The 22,650-nt window shown below is 41.2% G+C and overlaps 1 protein-coding gene across 4 annotated transcripts in view; it reads right to left on the bottom strand.

Annotated features, from left to right (window-relative positions):
- The window catches only part of GRIA2 (glutamate ionotropic receptor AMPA type subunit 2), a 95,672-nt gene extending 78,038 nt beyond the window's left edge, over positions 1–17,634 (bottom strand). For 3 of the 4 annotated variants that reach the window (XR_012587376.1, XM_074589752.1, XM_074589751.1), the window contains exons 1-2: positions 17,109–17,586; positions 16,638–16,778 (exon numbers count right to left, since the gene is read on the bottom strand). Coding sequence is in view for 3 of the 4 variants with exons in the window: in XM_074589752.1 (XP_074445853.1) it covers positions 16,638–16,778; positions 17,109–17,196 (229 nt within the window). In the remaining variant the exon portion in view is untranslated. Of the gene's footprint in view, positions 1–16,637; positions 16,779–17,108 lie in introns of all 4 variants that reach the window. The other variant, XM_074589750.1, reaches the window with a different exon arrangement.
- Positions 17,635–22,650: the final 5,016 nt, after the last annotated feature.

Genomic DNA, 22,650 nt, shown 5'->3' with positions numbered 1-22,650 from the left:
TCTTGATAGCATAACGACTTCTTTTAGGCTTTTTTTTTTCATCCTCAATCTTAGTGAATTTCTTTAGAAATTAGAAAAACTGAGAATTAATGCAACGTGAAACCACAGAATATTGCAATCAGAAAAAAGATTTTACCATGTTACTAGGAAAGTAACGTTATGCCTTTCTCTGAAGACTTCCTTCTATTAAGCTAAATGTAAACATAAATCAATTAAATTTGCTTTCTCTTTTGTATCTTCTTTTGCACAAGAGTAATCTCTTTCATTACTGAAAACATGCACGTAGAAGTATATTGGTTCCTATTATTAAATATTCCAGAGCAAAGGCCAAGTCATACAAGGAGAATGGTAAAAGAGACACTTCTGACACCTCTCTGTATTCATAATTCCTGGAGTGGATGGCAGGAAGTCTGGAATGTTGGCATGAACGCAAGTCTGTCCTTAATTGTGTCATGCTGACGAGGCTTGCCCCTCTCACTCTGCTATGTAGAGTTCCAAAGTCATGCACTCCTGACACATGTCCCAATTCAGTCCTGCCCACGATGTGCTTCTGACAGATCACCTATTCTAGAAGAGGGATATGCAAAATCACAGGAGGAGGAGATAAAGCAGGAAGGAGGATTTGAAGTCACCTACAATATGCCAAGTGAATACCTGATGTCCCAAAATAGTGAATACAATAGTAATACAGCAAACAGGATGAGGCCCTACACATTCACCATCGCCACGCCACTGGCTGGGCAACTCACATACAAACACCTAATCAATCTGGCCAACTCCAGATTGCCTATTGCCAACAGCTCCTGGCCTGCATTTTCCCTAAACCACACCTGGACATTGGCTGTAGCTAACTGGCACAGATCAAAACCTGTAGTGCCAGTACAGCTATGTCACTAAGGCTATAAGCCCACCAGATGATAGCACATTATAAGGCATTACCAGCAGTCAGAGAAGACTACTTGCAAGTTACAAAATAAGCAGTTAGAAAGTTTAGTTAAAGGTGAAATCACTCCTGCTAATCAGATAGTCCTAAATGATTACTCATGAAAACTTTATACCACATCCAGTCACTATGAATTGTTTAATCAACATCACGTGTTGTTTTATAACACACTCCTTAATATGCCATTGAAAAAATTACTTCACAAATATTTTCAAGTTTAATTGTTTGTCTTATTCTTACACTTTTAAAAATAACTTCTGTTTTGGAAGACTCCAAACATACAAGAGTTACAATAAATATCCTCAATCCCTTCAGACTGTACATATACATTTTTAAATTTTTTTAAACTGACAAATGTCCCTACTTTTAAGACCCAATCACCTGCAGACTTTGCCTACTAGAAGCATGTCTAAGGTTATGCTAGGGAGGGGAAGAGCTCTCTTCTCCCGTCTAGTTTTTAGTCTACAAAACAACTGACAGGGAGTTAAGCTTCTGCTCAATGAGAATAATCTTCCAAGTTTCAGAACATGAAATTTGAAATTTAAGAAAAACAAACCACTACATCATCAGCTTCAATTGTTATTGAAAGAAAAATACAAAATCCTTCTTGTCCACATTTTCTAGACTCTGCACAAAGGGTGAACAAATAACCATCCTGTATACTATGTGTTGCCTGAATCTCAAAAAATGGTAGATTATCACCACCACAAGATGGTACACATGCATATTTTCTGAAGAGACATTTTGTTTTGTTTCATTTGTTGTCAAAGAGTTCGTGAAAAGAAGTTAAAATATTGAAAGAAATACTATCAAGGTATTACATTTTTAGAAGAATCAATAACTGCTACCAGCCATATTACCAGAAAACTCATCCACAATACTGACGATTTAATTGAAACTATTCCTTTGAAAGATTTAATTACAGCTTATAATGAATTACAGCTAGATGTGATTAAAATTAACCATTTCTCAAAAAAAGAAAACTTCCATGACATTCACTAGGAGAGAATATGTATGGCTAAAGAGCCAAACATTGAATCTGAAAAGGAATAACTTTAAAGACAGAGAAAAGTGCATAGGCAGACCTTCACGTTAGCCTACTCTGTTCAAGAAGATTTCTCTTGATTAAGTCATGTTTTCAAACAATCTCCAGAAGAATATTTGTGTTGAAGAACGAGAAATGGTTCAAAGGAATTTCCATCTTGAAAATTGCCAGAATTCCTAATTATTTTTTTTTTTTTTTTACTAATTATAGTTTATTTAGGCCAGTCAATTGGTGCATTCCGAGTTAATCATTGAGTAGTAGTATTGCTACCTAAGCAAATGGCTTAATAAGGGCTGTATGTTCCGCTCAGCTGTGACTACCTGTGGTCAGCACACCCAGGAGTCCCATGGAGCACCTCTGGTCTGGATGAGAGCTCCTGCTGACATTTGGTGGGGTGACAGAGCACTGACTGTCCCTTCAAAAACACCCTTCTGTATCAGAAGGAAATCCAGACATGCAAAAGAAAAAAGAATTGTAGTGTGTACTAGTACCCAGTCAGTATCATGACAGGATTAGAACTCCAGCCTCTACCTGTCATCAGTCGTAGTAATTTAAAAATGCAAAACTCGCCATTTAATTCAGCCATGTGTGAACTCTCTGTAATGTTTATTCTTAATTTAAAACACAAAATGTTTTCTGTATATTCTCTTTTTCATAATTATGTAGGTGAGCTAAACTGGGATGAACTGTAGTCAAACGCATGGGGAAGGCTGGTACAAATCCTGTGAACAGTATCCCTCCTGAACTTTAGCAATTCCAAATAACTGTTGCTGGCATGCTAAGCACCCTGAAACTTTCAGGATTCAGCCCTATAGTAGCTGTCGGAGTGAGTTACCTCAACCGAATAGAGATTTTGAAGGAAAATCTTGTAAACCTGTTCCTGAGGGCTGCATAAAATTTTGTGATCACTTATTTCATTGCCTGTAAAAAGGTACAGATACACCAGAACAAGGCTGTTCTGTTCATTTTTCTCTTGATGCACTTGTTTGTTATTCAACAGCATATCACTAGTTATTCATGCTATTATTCTGACTTCCAGGTTTAAATTGTTTACTTTTCCTGCTGCTTATCAATAATTCAGATCTTGACAAGTGTTTTATTTGTTTCTAAGATCACCTTTCCTTGAAATTTTGCTTCCTGTTTCTACACATGAAATGAAAAATCAGCATAGTATATAGCATATATAGCACATATAATATGCCTCTAAAAGGTGATAGGAACATATTTTCCTTATGCACTTTACCCTAAATGGAACTTCATTCTTTGTGCACAGTAATTCAGGAAAAAAAGGATGGACAAAAACAAAAAAACCTGAGTGCTTTATTGCCATCTCCTACTTTTCCCTTCATAGAAATGGAGCATGATATGAATTAATCATTCCCTGCACGAAGATTATACAGAAATAAACAAGCTCATCTTATTTTTTCTGATGACCAAAAAGAAAATATCATTCCTAAAAATAACTCCTCTTCTCTTTTCCAATCAGCTCCTTCAGCAAATACTTTGGATGAAACAGATTGTCTGACAGATCATGAAAAGCACATAGAAAGTTGAGCATCCTTCTTGGAAAACATCCTGTCAACAGCATCCTAATCTTTAAACCTCGTGTCTATTAGCTTAAGTGTCCATGAATGTAGCTGCCACAGCAGCTAAACAAGAAGAAATCTCTATCCACATAGCCAGAACTAAACATACACAGAACTCTATAGATTAAACTCCCTACCCTGAATTTTATCCAGAAACAACGAAGCAACTAGACCCATGGGAAGAGCAAGTACCATGTTGCTCATGACCAGTGCAGCTTAAAATACAAACAGCATTAACTTCTACCACCTAAAATATACAGTATAAAATACAAACTGTAACTTCAGGATAATAACGAACTCATCCAAAAAACTCATTGCAATCCCTACGGAAGGCCAAAAGACGAATTTTCTGTTACAATATCAGGTTCAAAAATATAGGTCTACTAGTACAAGATAAGATGAAGAACTTCAATATAATGAGAAACCTTGAAGTTAGTACATCCCAGAGAAAAACAGACCTGATTGTATAACTGCTTCCCTTTTCACGTGTAAAAAAATAACCTTCTTGCCCTGGTCCCAACTGTGTTGCATAAAGATAAGGCAAAAAGTCAGCTCCTCTTTTCTGCCATGCTCTGAGCTCCCAGAGTCTCTCACTTCTTTCTATACCACTGGGCTATTCCACCTGCAACGTGGAAGATCTGCACAGCATCCAGAGCACCATGCAACTAGAGTGTTTAGACTCATCATAGCTGAGAAAGTACCTTCTGGCCATTAATCCCCCTTCTTTTGCCTCAGAGCTGTGGTCAGTCACCGAAGAAGAGAAAAGAACAGTTTTAGTTTGATAGTTTCAGTTACAAGCTTCCAAATAGCACCTTTCTGTTCCTTAGGCTGACTTAATGTCTTTTCCATTAGGTGCCCATTTCATTGTTAAATATCTAGTTCTCACCACTCAGTTTGGGTAACACAGGTGCCTCCAGCTTTGCTCCGTCCTGGACTCTTGCAAGTTCCCAGTTTGTACACAAGACAGTGTCATGCACCATAGTTTCCAAATCACTTTAGGGACTGGCCTGCATGGGCCTACTTTATGGAAGAGAATCGGAGACGTCACCACAGCTAGGAAGGACTCACACCGAGTATATAAAGCTGTCAAGGGTTACAGAACGAGGAATTCCCAGAAATATCAGAAGCAACGTAAACTGCAATATGCACATCTAGCCTGGAGGTTAAAAGCGTGGAGGATGCATAGGACAGATCTGAACTGCATGAGACTTTTTTTCCCCCTCTCCTACAGCATAGTCACAGTGAGGTACACCTCTTGCTGGCCTGTCAAGTTATACAGTCTCTCCTTTGCTCTGTCATGCACATTTAGGAAGCTGCTTTGGAGTGAGATGAGATCTCTTGAGTTCTAATACAGAAAGCATTCAGAAAAACAAACAAGCAAGCAAACAAAAAAACCCACTTTACATCCATCACTTATGTCACTATCACCCAACGGATCTGTGTCCTAAACAAATCAGTCAACTGAGCAAGGTGTTCCTAATAAACTTCAACACAGAAAGCAGAAAATTCTAATGAGACAGACTAGGGTTCCTGAAATGGATGCTTTTGGTATACTTAACTGGTTGTCGGAAATTAAAGGAGGAAAAGGAAGCCTACAGAAGAAAAGCAGAGTTCTTCTTTATGGGGAAAAAAAAAAACGGACCAAAACCAAAGATAGTTAAATTGCAGTGCACAAAACTAATCTCACCATTGGTAAGCAATCTGTAGTGGCATGACTAGGTTAACCATGTTCCTGCAAACATTGCTAGCTTCCTCAGGAAGTTTCAAGCAACATTTAGTAAATAAGAAACCTAATTTTAAAGGCACAAATTTCTTGCTACAGAAATACCAGTGTGTCAAAATTAAATAATTAGCACAATTACTTTCACAGTCTTTTTAACAACACTGTAGTAGCAACACTTGGAGAACTGTTTTAAGCACTATGAGAACAGAACAAGGAAAGAAAAAAAAACCTTCAAAATTAGATCTACATTGTTGAAATATATCAACTATATGAAGAGAGGAAGCACAGCAAGTGAACTTTTTTTTCTAATACATCTGATTTTTAAGGCAGTTGATAATTAGTTTGGAAAACGGCTTCTAAAAGCCGCAACATATACATCTCAAGATGTCATGTAACAATGAAATGTTGCAAAAATTGAAGACTGCAATTTCCTGGAGAGCAAGATAAAGCCAGAAACACAGGCACCAGAAATCGTGATTCTGCCTACCAAAAAATGGGAAGTAATGCTAGGAGCCGCAACACTGACTGAACCACTGTATTGATGGTCCAAAAGGAATTCAGAAACGGTTCCATACAGAAAGGAAAACAAAAATACTAAAATGAAGCGAACCATTCTTTGCATCTCCAGAAGGACAAAACTAACAGCAAAAGCAGGTGTCTATGTGGTGGGCTGACCCCTGTTGGATGCCAGGTGCCCACCAAGGCCACTCTATCTATCACTCCCGTCCTCAGCTGGACAGGGGAGAGAAAATATAACAAAATGCTCATGGGTCAAGATAAGGACAGGGAGATCACTCAGCTATTACCGTCATAGGCAAAACAGACTCGACTTGGGGAAATTTATTGCCAATTAGACGTCAGCGTAACTCACACTCTTCCCCTGCTCCAGTGTGGGGTTCCTTCCAACAGGGTGCAGTCCTTCAGGAACAGACTGCTCCAGCGTGGGTCCCCCACATGACCACAAGTCCTGCCAGCAAACCTCCCTTCACAGGTCCACGGGTCCTGACAGGAGCCTGCTCCAGCGCGGGCCTCTCCACGGGATCACAGCCTCCTTTGGGCATCCACCTGCTCCAGCACAGGTTCCTCCAGGGGCTGCAGGTGGATATCTGCTCCACCATTAACCTCCATGGGCAGCAGGGGGACAGGCTGCCTCACCAGGGCCTTCACCACAGGCTACAGGGGAATCTCTGCTCTGGTGCCTGGAGCTTCTCCTCGCCCTCCGTCTTCACTGACCTTGGTGTCTACAGAGTTGTTTGTCTCACTCCTCTCTCCTGGCTGCTCTCCAACAGTTTCCCCCCCTGCCCCCGCTTCTTAAATACGTTCTCACAGAGGTGCTACCACCACTGATGATGGGCTGAGCCTTGGCCATCAGCGGGTCCATCCTGGAGCTGGCTGGCATTGGCTCTATCAGACATGGGGGAAGCTTCTATCAGCTTCTCACAGAAGCCACCCCTGTAGCCCCCCTGCTACCAAAACCTTGCCACGCAAACCCAATACAGTGTAGTAATAGCGGAGGCTCTTCAATGTGTTGGAATAGGCTTATACTACCCTTGAAAGTATGTATTTATTCGGAATGACTAAGTCATGACTTAGTATGATCCACACTTTCTACTACAAACACGAACTAATTGCAACAGTACTTAACAGCCTACAAAAATGTCAGAGTTCCTAAAAGTTGTTTGGGTCTTTACAGACATGCTCTTTTCTCATGAAACTCAGGAAATTATTCAGGTTACTAAGTACATGTACCAAGCGCTTACTTTAGACACTGGAGTATCTGAGGCATCCCCATAGGCTGCCAGACGTGCTACAGGACTTAGAGGACACTCACATTGTCTGGAGCTGTACTTCGAGGTCACACAGGATAGCATGAGTATCACAAACTGGGTCTTCAGGTGTATTAACCGCCAGTGAATTTAAAGTGCCTCCAGAAATTCAGACATTGAAGAATATATTCTCTTTTTATCATATTGAAATAGAAGTGAGGAGATAAGCTCAAGGAAACATTAAGTGCTCCACTTGCTAAAAGTTCAATATTTGCTGCTCACAGATGCTTGCTTACTTCTATAGCAGAAGTTCACTACTGAGTTCTATAAAGTCAAGCCAAAAATGCATTTTCCTACAAGTGAAAAAGGAGTTAAGAAAAAAAGGAAAATTTCAAATTTATGCAAACATTTTACCAAAGAATAACATCCATGATCAAATGCCAGCAAAGGAAGGGAGCAAGCATTATGTTTTTCCTCTTCACCTACAGAAACACAGACCAAATCTTTCCTTTTTTAGCTAAGCTAACAGTTCTATTCACATATTTATACTAAATTGAAATGGTCTAATAATTTCTCTAAAGTTTCCATACTGAATCCTGACAAAGCACTCAAGAAATATGTGCAATACTAAAAAAAAAAAAAAAAAACAACAAAAAACCAACAGGGTCATATATAAGCATGTACTGTAAAGTTTGAAAAAAATATTCTGTAGGTCCAATAGATGCTCAAACATTTTAGCACTTTTTAGGAATTGTCAGTAAAAGGACTGAATGACTTTCCAGTCATAACTTTTCAGAATTTCAGCATGATCCACTCTCACCAAATGAAAGCACCTTAAAATGGGCCAGATGTAAGGCTGTGAGTGAAATTAAAACACACTTATACTGCAATTTATAATGTATAGTGACTCATATTTTCATCTATTTCCTGATCCCTCAAATCCATCCAGTCTTTAAATATAATAAAATTATATGATTATGTTTCCAAGTGTTCATTTAAAATGACTTCAAAAGTTTAAAGCTATGTATAAATCTGGTCAATTAATATTTGTTGATTGAGCAATTATTTAAATAATATAAATGAATTTTCCTAATATTGTCTTTGTTTTCCTTTATCATAATAAAAAATAATAACAAAATAATAACACATAAATTAACACACATAAAAACAATAATAATAACAAAAAAAGGGCAAGAAATTGTCTTCCTGCTTCCAAAACCTAAAAGTTACTTTTCCTCCTTCCTGCATCAGGACAAAAGTAAGATTACTGACATTTTTTCCACTGAAAATTAATCAAGGCAGGAAAAATGAAGAAGAGTGACAGACGGAAAGGGAGACCGATGCCAAAACAAAAATGGTGCAGCACTAAGGGCATTCAACTGGGAAGTCAAAGACAAAGGGTTAAATTCAGGTCTTCTGTCTAACATGGACAAGATAGGAAATAATTGGGCTAAATCCTGGATGATTCTCCTAACCACTCCCTGTAAATCCTGTGTGGATCAGTCCTGCTTCTGCTATAAGTAATGTTGCTGTAGCTTATGTAAGTATTAGCTTCGCATGCACTAGCCACACAAATTATTTACCTTGCTTTCCAAATATCACACCTGGAATAAAATCCCTGATATCAGCACATCTGCACAGGGCACAATCATGTAGGAAAGTTTTGCTGCTTGCAGGACCCCACATTTGTACCCATCACTCCCTCTGAGACTGTACTATTAAAGTGTTATGGAATTTCCCAAATTCATATGAAGGAAAAACAAAGAGAAAAAAAAAAATCAGCATTTTGGCTTGGAAGACATTTTGTCAAAAACAACTCAGAACTACTATTAGGGAGGAACATTTTGAGCAAGCTAATCCTCAACATCCTCGATTTCAAAGATTTATGAGATTATTGAACAAATTACTCTGACTTGCTCAGAGCTGTATGGTCTATTTCATCAGCATACATCTGCAGACATTCAGAGATAGCTTACACATATACAAGGGAATGCCACACATTGAAATATTTTAGACCCACATTACATGGAATGGTAAACCACATTAGCCTTTTCATTTTATGGACATAGACCAGAGTCCTACAACTACCACATACATCCATAAAGAGCAGAAAACCAAAGAAAATAAAACAAATCCTTTCTCCAGGCTGCAAAGCAGTTGCAGAACTGTTCTGCAGAGCTCTCCAGCCCTGTTGCTGACATGATCTCTGAAAACAGTCTTCTCCGTATAGATGATGATAAGATCTCCACGTTACCTAACAGATTGCTGCTTCTCTATCACATCAAGTGCTTAAAAAGAATATGTTATTTTTAGTTTTCATAGTGTGAGAAAGAAAAATCAGTTCACTCCATCTGCAATAAACAGAGGCTTCTTTTCCACCCCAAGTCATGTTTTTAAACTTTTAAACACATTTATACTGACTATAAAGTAAAGTGGTATGACAGTCTTAAGCACAGCAACCTGAAAAATTGCAGCATCAAATCAATGCAATATTAACTACCTGAAATTGAGATTAAACTGAATAGGTGGAATAGCACAGCAAGCATGTGTTCATATATCTATTTTGAACATTTCATATAATTAGCTACTGGCCCTTATTGAGCTCTGAAACTCTTCTACCACTTGTGTGAGTATGCATTTATGAGTCAGGGCCAATACGAACGTTTTACAGAATTTTGTCCTACTCTTGTCCATTGGAAAAAATAATTTGAAAAAAAAATGTCCATTTTAAAACACAAATAGCACAGTACTCTTTCTTTTCAGCAGCGAAATGCAAGCACATTTACCTTCTGTAGTTAAGTAATGAAGACATCATTTTCATGTGCAATAAAGCCCAGTAAGTCATTCATGGACTAGTTGAAGCGATTGGTAATTCAGTTACAGACCCAGCACCCCAAGCACACAAAGCAATCCCACGCTGATTTAAGTGAATGAATACAGACCTGAATATCCTTCCTCTGATATCAAATAAAATAGTATAACAGAGCTGAAATAAGACATTTCTTGTGCTCGATTCCATCACCTTTAGTTGAACAGCATGTAACATTTCAACCCTCAAAAAAATCCTATTAATTTCTCTGAGTCAGGTTTGGGAGCAGGTGGTGGGAGACAGTAGTAGCTGTAGCTGAACCACACCTTGTTGCAGAATCATAATTAATATCTTTTTCTTGTAATTTTTTTTTTTTTTTACACTCTCATAAAGCACCTAGCCATTAAGTATCTGTATATTAGATCAGATTCAGGACAGAAATGTTAACTCTCTATGTTAATTTCCCAAATGGGAATTTTAGGGGGAAAAAAGTAACCTCCCCATAAACTGCCTGAGTTGAGAATCTGTCATAAAACAATGGAAAAGAAAAAAAAAAAAAAAAAAAGAGTAATCAAATCTTTTTTGATTAATGAAATTTAATCAATTTAATCAAAGATTAAACGAGGCGCCATAGCAGTGTTGCATTAGAAAAAATCAAAAATGTTTATGGCAGGCTTAGATACAGATAGATAAAGAAAAGTAAATAGTGTTTCAAAAGACATCTATACCACTCTGTAACTGCACGCAAATAAATACAATAGCAATATTTTAAGCACAGTTATTGATTTTAGAAGGTGCAATATGAATTTGTTCAACATGTGGTTATTTAAAGCCTGTTTTTACTCCCTACTGTTGATCTGGTTTACATTCACTATGTTTGCCTGATGCTTTTATTCACTCCTTATTGTTTATCCATAAAGAATTCATTATTGGAAGGACTTATCCATTTAAATCAAAGCCTTTTTTCAGGTTTAACAAGGTTACATCTAATATGTACTTGTAGTCAATGCAGTTTTGGCGGTTTTTTATGAACTTATTAAAGGAAAACATTACGGTTTCAAGACAAAATAATAATGATGTTCCACAAGCTTACATGTTTTGTATAAAAATATGCAGGCTTTTGCCCTATACCTTTTCAGAAATCTAAATGGCAAAAGGAATTAATCCCCTGTCCACAGTCTTCTAAAAGTAGATGCCACTATATTAATATTCTGATAAATGCAATGATCAGTTACAAAATAATGGAAAAATCTTGTTCATTTCAGAAATGAAAGTTCCAGTTAACTGTCATATGAGAAGCCCACTCACATATACATATGGAAAGAGTTTGATATATGCAACTAAATGTTTTACCTATTCAGGTATCTTTTCAGTGTTATTTTCAGTCTGACCTGACATTCCTTGTCTTCAGTTGCAGTGATGTTGGTTCCAGAATATGAGCACGAACCTTCAATATAAAAAATCGGTAATTCATGCACTCAGTTCACAGGGGTGAGAACACCGACTTAAAGTGATAAATCATCTTACTAGTAAGAACTCTGAGATAATCCTCTTCAGAAAATTAATTGTAGGGTTTAACCAATGTCCTAATTTTTATTTATGTGACATTTAAAATAAACTATTGTTCGCTATATTTAAATGTACATACATACTTCTATACATGTGCGTATGCACACATACATATATGCACACGTTTATGTTTACTGCAGGTTACTTCCTCCTTTTAATTTCCTAAACATTAGTTCTACCAGCACATATTAGAGAATCGTTAATTTAAAATTTTATTTTCCTTGAGCAAATATTTTTTTTAGAATTTAATCATGTTTTCACAGAAGATGCCTGATAAATTAATTATGCTGATTATCTTAATTTTTTTGCATAACAGTAATAGAATAGTCTTTACCTTTTTAATGCATTTTCAAACTAATAACACATTCCCAGTTATTACATACTTCCCTAGTAATTATCAACTGTTCAAAAAGAATTATTTAGCTGTTAAACATGCCTTAATTCTCAAAAATATTTTAATCACGAGAAGCTTGATAAAAGAACTAAAGAAATTGGCAGTAACGGTATCACTTAATGCAGTGGCCCTTGGTTTAGGGTCTGTAACACACGCTGGACAGTACAATAAGTCTTATGTACGCAAGGAGTTTAGTACGTCCCCAGCTATGTGCAGTCAATAGTCCTATCAAAGTCGGTGTAAATTAAAGCATTTCATTAGCATAAAGAGAAAAAAGGTATTACATTCTGATATCTTAAATATAAATAAAGGCATATGTAAACATATGAATATATTGAAGAGGCCGACTGATAATATTCGTTGATTTAAAAGCTTGGTTGGTATGTTTAAGGCTTGATTGATATGCTACTCACAAACTGCTATTAAATATAACTCACTTTAAGCTTTATAAGAGTAAAATATATATTCATACTATATTCAAAACTGCATGGTAAATTTTTATTTCAGATATATGGACAAAATTAATGCAATGATCACATAATAAAAATCTGAAAAGTCAAGTAGCCAAGCCAAAACCGTCGTATTTTATCTGCCCACATTCTGGATCACGGCTCTGTGAAAATGCCCTGTGAGCCGGGAGCAAAGATGCACAGCAGGGACAGCACTGTCACACAATAAATACCCCAGGTTTCTTTACAAATAACTCTCAGGAGTAGATTAAGGTTTAAAGTTTGCTACAGGGCTTGATTTTGAGGGGAGAAATGTTTTGAGAGTAGCAAAAGCATCAGAGTTCCTATCGTAGGCTACATCCTGGTTTCATGGTATCATTTTACTACCCGAAACCCATCTAATCTTGTCCATTTTAATTACAAGAGGGTACAGAACCTATTTCACATCTGCTCACCAAGCCTGAGAAGTATTTTGTAGTGAAAAGGAAATGAGAAGGACCAGGAATACGAACGAACTGAAACATAAGCATTTCACAAATTCCTCCTTTCCTTCAAAATTGGTTCTAATCATTTATTGTGAAATATATTTGGGCTTGGTCCACAGTAATTTTAATTCAAATAAATGCATCTAAATTTCTCACATCTTTACCACTACAGGATTTTTTTTTTATTATTCTTTAATCATTTTGCCAGCAGTATGCTGAATGCTATTTCTTTAAGAATGCAATCTATAGCATTATATTCCAAAATGGCTGGAAAAACCTCTGCCATGACTCCCAAGTTGCAACATGCTAGATATTCACAGGTTTCCAAAACTGCTGGTTGAAGATATAATGAAAGGATCTAAGGTTTATGCATGAATCAGCATCCCCTTGCCATAATGTCATGGTGCAGTGATCCCTGCAGAGCTGTAAGACTTGATTTAAAACAGAAAAGCTCAACACTAGCTCTTGAGCCAGCAGGCAAGATCGTGCATGTATTACCTCTGTGCTGAAACTACTATATGAAAAACTTGTTACAGTTATGAAGGTTTTATAGTACTCCATAGGAAACCTCTCTTTAGGTGACTCCAGTATCCTTCCAGTGAAAAAAATACGTGAGTACATAATGCAGCTATCCCTGTTTGGGTTGGTGGATTTAAGAGGAAAGGACTTCATCTTCACCAGTTTTCCTCTTTTCTTGTTTTGAAGGGAAAATCTGATGTCGCTGATGGTCAGCACTTCTCCAGTTAGACCAAACTCAATTACACTGTGCTGAAGGACAATAAAGTCCAGTGGTTTGGATGCCTTCCAATTCCACCCCATGAATTACCTGCAGTGCTGTACCTCTGCCCCAGCTGGTCCCTGTTACAGTGAACCACTTTATTAACATTTGCCTTTACCAGCTAGGCTGTAATCCTCTGAATCACCAAGAATTCTCAAAGAGGGCTAAGTCTATCCCACTTCTCTTGAGGGCTGTAACAGTAGTGATGGCAGTGAACATTTCTCTTTATCGTGCCATCAGTCTGAAGAAAGACTGCACCATCTCTCAATCAAAACCATTAAGCCTCCTAGTGACACCGACTTGCAAGGTGTCAAACTGCAATTAGATTCCAACAGCTACTCCTGATGACCTGTCAACACAGCTTTGCACAAGACTTGCAACAGTCCAACAACCTAAAATGACTATTTGTTGTGGATATATTATGCGAGTTAAGGCTAGCTACTCAGACTCTCCATTTCTCCTCTGCTACACACATATTCTGGTCACCTGGAATTTTAGGAACCTAATTTAAAAGTAGTACCAGTAATACAACTCGTTCATCTAAAACCTGTTTGCCCCATCAACAAACTCTGAGCAAGTGCTGATAATAAGTTTGAAGAGTCCTTTAGATAGTTTAACAGTGGGGTTTTTGTTTGTTTTTAACGCAGATGGAATTGTATGCCCCCATTTTCCTCTAGCTCCTGCGCAGCGGCAGGGTCACACAGGCTGGGGCGCACGGCCACACACCGCTCTTCCCACACCATTGCCCAGAGCTTCTGCAGCCTGAGAACAGGCTGGTTTGTGGTTTTTAAATTGGAAGTTGAAATGTTTCAGTTGTTGATTTTAGAAAATTTATGTGGTATTCTCTGGGCAGAAAAAGGTCATTACTTCTATGATGGTATAAGCCTGCCATTACGTTTCTGCGAAGGAAAATTACCTTGCTGGAGTGAAATACCTGGGTGAATACTGAACCATTTTCAGTTTCATATTATCCCACTTTTCTGTGACCTTCTTTTACACCTGCATTGTTTAACTGGTGATAGTGCTGGTTTTGGACGTAGGTTCTTTGTAAGCTACTCTGAAAAAAAAAACCACCACAAAACCCCAAACTGCAGATTTTTCAATATTTCAAATGAGAACAAGCATAAAGGGGACAAAAAAAGATGGATTATCCTTAACCATTTCTGCACGAAGTGCTCTGCAATCGACTGCTAAATTCTGCTTTTTATATGGCAAATATTTGTCTTCGGAACTCCTCATTCTCCAATCAAACCTTTCTTGGAAGGTAATCAAGGAAACACTATACATATTTTTAGCATATGTTTCACTAGTCAATTAACTCCAATAGACAAGATGACTTGACTAAACCATCAGTGGTGACTGAGGTGATGAAAAGGCAAGTACATATTCACATGTTAATTTGGTGCTCTTCAATCTGCTTGAAAATGGAAGCCTTGGACAAGCTTCAGGCAAAGGGAAACTTGAAATGTGGATAGCATCTCCCTTCTGGTGGAAGTCTCAAAAGTCCGTCACTGCAGTCTACAGCCTACACATGTCATTTGAGTATTGTGTTCTCCAAGGAAGAGAGTTAAGCTCAAGAACAAGGCAGGTGCATGACACAAACACTGATAAAAAACTTGACGGGGTTGGAGAAAAATACGTATCCTTTACCTTCTCAAAGACCAGGTGGCTATACTTATCTCTAGTACCAGTAGGAAAAAAAAATATTCTGGCGTTTCACACAAATTATTTTCAGGATTTCATTGACTTCTCAAAACTGAGAAACAAAGAAAGACCCACCACGTTTTCACAGAATGCCATGTAGACCACTACACAACACCTTACTTCACCGACAGTTCTAGTAACATATACTGCAAATACTAACCGCAAGCAGTTCTGGTTGCTGGAAACCCGCATTACCTAATAAAGGAAGAACTCCCCAAGCAGCTTGCAAAGATTGGCAACGCAGCCTCAAACCAGCCTGTGGCTGGTTACGTGCTCTGACCTTTTCTGACTTCAGCTACGTGTGCTATACCCTCCCATCCTCACACATGCCACTGAAAGAGCTCCGTGTCTTGCGCTCTTGCACCACCTACCCCAGCCTCTGTGCCGAGACGCCCCTCGTCAGCACCACCGCACCTACCACAACGCGGCTAAAAAAAAAACCAAACAAAAAACAAAAAAAAGAAAACCGAAAAGGTCGCCAACGGAGGGAAATTGCTCTCGCTGACTGCTCATCTTCAGATTCAGTGTCCCTTACGGCTTGTCCCCGGGAGGGACGGGGAAACGCCGGGCGGCCGATGAGCCGCAGCTGGGAGGGAGTGGCCAGCACGGCACCAGAGCGGGCTGGGCTACCTCCTCCTCGCTGACCCCACCGCTGCCGGGCCACCGGTTTCACCAGCAACGGGGCACCTCAGGCCGGACAGCGGGGCGGCCCAAAACCCCTCCTCGCTGCGGGAAGGGCAGGCAGAAGCAGACATGGCTGCGGGACACCCCCCTTCCCCATCCAAGGGCTCCTCTCTTCGCCTTCCCCATCGCCTCCCCGAACGATGCATGTGCTCCGCGACACGCGTGGGACCGGGACCGGCCTCACCGGAGGCGGAGTCAAGGCAGAGCCCCACCGGCTGCCCGCCGACGGGCGAGGGCTGGCCGCCAAAGGCGCGGGGGCGGCGGGGACCCGCCGCCCCCGCGCCTTTGGCGGCCAGCCCTCGCCCGTCGGCGGGCGAGCGGGCAGGCCCCGGGGACCACCCCCCCACCGGGAGCCCACCAGGGAGATGAAGCCCGCAGCGCGGCGTAAAATGGCTGATCGCCCCTCCACAGCCGCCCCACTCCGCTTCGCGCCCCCTCGGCATCTGCCACCGGTTAAGGAGAAGGCTCCGCAGCCGCCTTATGTAAGGCGCGGGGAGAACCGGGGGACGGGAACCATTTTAAACCTCGGCCAGGGAGGGGGAGGCGCACGGAGACCCCGGGGACGGGCGCTCCCGCGGCTCAGCGCCTTCCCCCCCCCCCCCCATTACCGCACCGCGCACACACACACCGCACCACCACCCCCCGCTCCGCGGAGTGCGCAGGCGCCCGGGGCAGGCTGTGTCGGCGGCACCCCTTACTCACAGGCGTTGGTGACGGCGAAGCTGTTGGCCACCTCCAGGTTGTCGATGTGGGGCGTCAGCCTGAACTCCGAGGTGGAGAACTGAACCATCCCTACCCGAAACGCGCTGTACTCCTGATCGGCGCCCCTCGGGAACAGTCCCCCTGCAGGGAAATACACACACACACGCACACGCATCAGGCGGGCAGGGAAGCGCCGCGGCCGGCTTCCTTCCCGCCGCCGGGGCTGGGCTGGGCGGGGGTGCCGGTAGGGATGCCGGAGCGATCCCGACAGCGGGTCCCGTCCCGTCCCCGGCCGCCGCGGTAGAGCCCGGGAGGGGGGAAGGCGAGGGGACGCGGCTGCTGGAGGGGAGCGGCGGGTGGGTACCGCGGCGGGGCCGGGCTCCCCGGCGACACGAGGGGAATGCCGGAGGGGACGAGGGACGGGAGAGCCGTCGGGAGGAGCGCGATGTCCGCCGGCAGGAGGGCACCTACCGATCTGTATGCTGTTAGAAGCGACCCCCCAGATCAGTCCCCACAACGCGGGAGCCAGGAAGACAGAAATATGCATAATCTTTTGCATTTCCAGGAAAAGTAGAGCATCCACAAAGCCAAGGAAACAGCCCTTTCCTCCTTCTTCTTCCTCCTCCTCCGCCGCCGCCGCCGAGCGCGCTCCTCAGCAAATTAGATCCTCGACCGGCCGGCGGGGGCAACCCAACCACGGCGGGGAAGAAACGAAAACGGCCCCTCGGCGGGCGCAGGAGGAGCCGCTGCCGCCGCTCCAATCCTCGTCCCGGCTCCGGAAATGAAGGTGGGAGGAGGGGGACGAACGACGACGGGGACGACGACAACAGCGACGGCGCCGCTGTGCTCCTGCCGCCTGAGCGCGCCCGCCGCCCAGCCCTGCCCTCACACGCGCTCGCTCGCGCTCAACGGCCGGGCGACGCAGCCGGCGAAGCGGCGGCGGCGGCGCGCCTGCGCGAGCGGCGCGGCCGGCGGGAGCGCGCCCCTCCCGCCCCCCTTCGCCGCCTCGCCCCGCCCCCTCGCGCGCCGCCGCCGCGAGGGCCACCGCCAGCCTTCAGCACCGCGGACAGCGGCGCGGCGGCTGGCCGGGGGCGGCGGGAGCGCCGTTGGGGTCACCGCCGTGTCCCGTCCCGACCCCGCTGCCTCCAGGGCGAGGGGTTATTCCCACCTCTCCCCCGCCATCCACCCCGCCTGGCCCCCCGAAAGAGCGTCCGTGAGGCGGGGTACCCCGGCCAGAAGGTCGCCCCCCGGAGGGACGCGCCGGTCCGCGCAGGGTGCGGAGCTCCTCGCCGTTCGGCTGCTCGAAACGGATAAAAAAATCAGAGAAACGAGTCGGTCACACGCCGGTTTCTTCTCCGTGACAGCGGGAGATGTTAGTTTGCATGGAAAGTAGAAATAAAAAAAAAAAAGGCACAAAAAAGCCCCACAAAACCCAAACGCCTACTTTTTTTCAGGTTTATTTATTTATTTATTAAAATTTCACTAGTCCTCATTAGGATGACATTTGGATGTACCCAAATTTCAGGTGTCGGGTGTACCTTCCAGGTATACCTGAAAAGCATATTTTTAACTGCCATAACCAAAACAGAAGAGTTAATAGGCAGGAAGGTTTAAACCTACCCAGATATTTCATTTTCGTGTATAGTGGGGATTATTATCTTTTTTTTCAAGATGGGTTCCAACTATATTATTTAATGCAAGCTAAATTTAACATTTTTCAGCTTGGCACAAAGTCTGTTGCTATGCACCACACTCGCACACACATGGGCACACAGGCAGGCACACCGATATCTTATAGAAGAAGCAGCCATGTAGCAAGACTGTGACTGTGACAACAAATTTGCTATTAAATGATCATTTGCAGGTAAATTTTTTTTAATGTTTTCTTTTTGTTAATAAAGATGGGGCATACCATGTAGGAATGGATACTGATCTTGCACTGCGTTTCCTTTTTTTTTTGTTTCCAAATATTAAATTGTCTTAATTCTCCTTTCCAGAGACAAAGAAGGGTCTCGAAGGTGCAGATGCTCAGATGTCAATATAAGCCCATACCCTGAACACATAGGAAGTAGGAAGTTTGAGGCCCTTTACCCACCACTGATTCGTGACGAGTTTAGTTTCATTTGAGTCATTTCACCAGGAAATTCTGTACTAGCTTCTGTCTGTACCTGTGTCATCATCTCTCTCTTACCACAAAACGAGCCTGAAAAAGAAAAAGAGAGCGAGCTTTGCATTCTGAGCTTACGGACGCTACGGTGTTATTTGGGTGGGATGGCAGAGTGACTACAGCCCTTCCTCGCCCTCTCCCCCAGCCTGGTCCCGCCAGCAGACAGGTTTTGTGCTCCACGGTAAAGCCCACCACTGAATTCTGTGCAAGGAGCAAACAGTGTCACTGTGACAGTGGATAGATTAAGATATCAGAGGAAAGCTTGCATTCAGGTAGTCCTCACTGCACCTTGCACAATGAGATGTACCAACATTTACCTTCAATAAATACTTCAGTGCAATGTTGCCAATCTCTAACAGGAGCACAGATAAGTAATAAACATACACTTTTTCTACCCAGGTCTGAAAAATCTCCTTATGTATATCAACTGAAGTTAAAATGCAACAAAGATCTCAGTCTGAAGATTGTACTTTATTTTATATTCTATAATAAAACAAAAAATCCTGTTTGCCAATATGTGTTACATCTGCACAATGAACTAAAATATAAAAAGGATTAAGACGATGCAAAATATAACAATGGAATCTAGAAGAATTCCACTTTTTGAAATAATTGTCTTTACAGTTATGGAAAGGATTCAAATCTCTAAGCTGTTTTTTTTGGTTGGTTTGTTTTAGATGGTTTTTTTGTGTCACAGAGAACAGTGCTATTCCACATGCACATCAAGACCTTTGTCAGATACAGTAAGAATAATTCATCGTGAGGCACATTTTATCTGGTTAGACAGTAAAATGCTATTTTACTGTTTATACTAAACTGTGGATAAATGCTAAATTAAGTTTGGATCCCACTGTAGTGAGCACTACACAAGGAGCAACCTTACCTGAATCAAACAGTTTATAGATGAAGGTCCTGAACCCACTTTCTGTCATGAGAGTGTCACGTTTGCGACACCTTCCAAGTTAAAGACCGGCAGAACACAGCACAGCAGGTAGGTAAAATTAAAGTGACCCGAAGAAGTTAATTGCCAGTTACAACTGGGGGCTTGTACAGACTATTTGTGGTGAGTTAATAACGACTTCCATGGCAATTACAACTGATTCCACCCTGGCTGCTGATCTTCTAATGCATATTTTTCCGTTACAGAATTGTGAGTAGGTATACGTACACATTACATACAATGTGTGTGTGTATGTATGTGCATGTAATATTCCAGATTTGTATCATTGTGTCAGAACGTGCAGAAAAAAATGTCAAATTATGTGGCCGTATTCTGCTGTTGGTGTGCCAGAGAAAAGTAAAAGATTTCCACTGAGATGAGTAAGTTGTTGAGATGAGACGAGAGGAGTACAAAAGGACATCGTGGGCTAGTGAATCAGCAAGAAAACAGTTTAATCAGAATTTAATAACAGGGGGAAAACGCTGATAATGAAATAAGGACTTCTTCAAGTCTCTATTTTTTATAACAGTCCTATGCTAACTGAAAAGACGCAAGCAGGCAAAGGAGAAAAAAGAAATTTATAGGTGATAGTAATTTATGACCGTGTACTAATAATAGACATACTCATTAACACTGTGCGTAAAAAAATCAGACTACATTAGTGGGAACCACATTCAATACTTTTTTCCCAAGAAAAGGAAAAGAATCTAACAAGAGGACTGTAATCTTAAAAACAGAAGATTATATTCCTATACGCAGTCTTCTAAATCCATGATAAAAGCTCATATAAAAATGCATTAGTTGAGAATCTGAACAAAGCATCAACGGGGGGACTGTTAATAATACGCATCCATCACTTGTTGAGAGGAACATAGCAGTGCAATAATAATGAAAACAATGACAGATGACAGAAGGCCAGATATCAAATAATAAGATATCAAACCCCTAAAAACGCCAAGTGCTTAATCCTGATTCCATAGAAGTCCAGGAGAGATTTGCTACTTTTTGAAAAGAATGCAGATTCAACCGTGGCTGCATTTGATTTAATAGGTTCTAATGGATGATATTCTGAACATAAGGTAGAAGCTGGTGAGGGAGCTAAAAAGGGCTAATATATGGGCTAATCAGAAATAAATACAAGTTTATCAGGAATACATTTCCTCAGCGACTCATCCTGGCACAATTCTGGTTGAGACAGTGGCTGCAATTCAACCAAATGTTCATATGTTTGGGCAGGTGCACAGGAGACATGGAAAGGAACTTCGAAATGACTGAAGAACTGGTAATTTTTGCCTTGCACTCAGAAACGTTCAGCAGTCACTCCATACACTTATCAAAATGATAATTCAGGAATTACTTAATGGCATGGAGTACATGCTCCAGGAAAGTAATTTTGATAATATAAAGCACCTGAGGAGAAGGATGCAGTTAAACCCCCAGTATCTGAATGCTGATATTAATCATATTCAGATTAGAAATAAAGTTTATCTTTTGTTTTGCTGATTTAGTAATGTGTCATCGACCGTGGCAATCACATGTTGAGCATTGTAGTGAATTCCCCAGCCCTGGAAAACACTCTGTTAAAATCAGATTCTTTTCTAAAAATCTTTGTTGAAAAAGTTAAATTCTGAGATGGCCCTTGGCAAGAGCTCAGACTAAATGCTTGTAGTGGTCCCTTCTGGCCTTATATGCCATCAATATTTGGGTTTTATATCCAGACTTATTGTCATTATTTCTCTTCATTAGAAAAAAAACCTTCTAAAATATGCAGATTTTGTAGGATGCAAAAATGCTGTACGGATGTACGTATCCTTTGATTCTATGGCCGGTCAAGAAATTCTTCCCTTCAAAAAGATTGTTGACTTTGGATTTTTGAAATCTGCAGAACTTTTGCAAATACCTGTCAGTGTAAATAAAGAAGAAATACAAATGAAAGTTTTCAGTTCCAAATCTTTCTTAAATTGTTTAGTCCCATATGTTCATTCTGGATCTCAAGAGTCTTTTTAAAAATAAAAAGTACATCCTGATCTCCTGTGCTCATTCTGGTTCCTCTCCTGATTAGCAAACACATACTGTTCCCGTTAACAGTACATATACCCGGGGATGACACGCACCGAGGAAAAACTTATGCTTCTTTGATTCTGATGGTGAAAAAAGCAACATCACTACCCCGTGGTATAACTAATGTAAAATAATTAGTGATAATCGTACAACTTTAAGTTCCCTTTGCTGTATAGTAGCTGCCACAGTGCGGTTTGTTACTAGTTTAGCTAACCATTGTGGGGAATTTATAGTGAATTGGGATTTACTATATTTATCTGAGCTACTTGCATTCTTGCTATTTGCAAGAACCATTACATTTATTTTGCTGATAAAAGCACTTAGATATAAGCTGAACCATCCACGTGCATGGAAAATCTCCTATCGATTACTTCAATTTATTCTACTGAGATTATAGCAAATTACATTATTAAGGCTCCAGAGAAAGATAAAAGGAACACTTCCAGATTAGGCTGTGCATGCTAAATCCATGATTCTTGTCTGGCAATATCTTCCCTTTTCTTCCAACAACAAAACTAACTTCCATTGCTTTGTCTCAATCCCAAGGAATAAATTTCTTATTCCTGTCCTAGTTTTTTCCTGCCTACCTTCTACCTCTCTTCTTGCTTTCTGTCTCCTTCCTTGCCTGATTTCCATCTGGTTTTCCAAAGCATCGCCACCAGAATCTTTCTTTTCTCTCTTGTTATTTTGATTTTAGCATCCCCGTTCCCTCTGCGGAGCACAGCTAATTCAAATGTGTTGGTTTTTTGCTTTAGACTGTAACAGCCAGCCTTGATCCTCTCTTTTTTCCTCTGCCACCTCACCCATCTGTTCCACGAGCAATGCCAGCCTTGACTCCAGCGTTG

This window comes from Larus michahellis, chromosome 5 (assembly GCF_964199755.1).
Source record: "Larus michahellis chromosome 5, bLarMic1.1, whole genome shotgun sequence".
Lineage (NCBI taxonomy): Eukaryota > Metazoa > Chordata > Aves > Charadriiformes > Laridae > Larus > Larus michahellis.
Note: the sequence above shows the minus strand (reverse complement) of the source record. Positions and strands in the feature narration are given on the sequence as shown.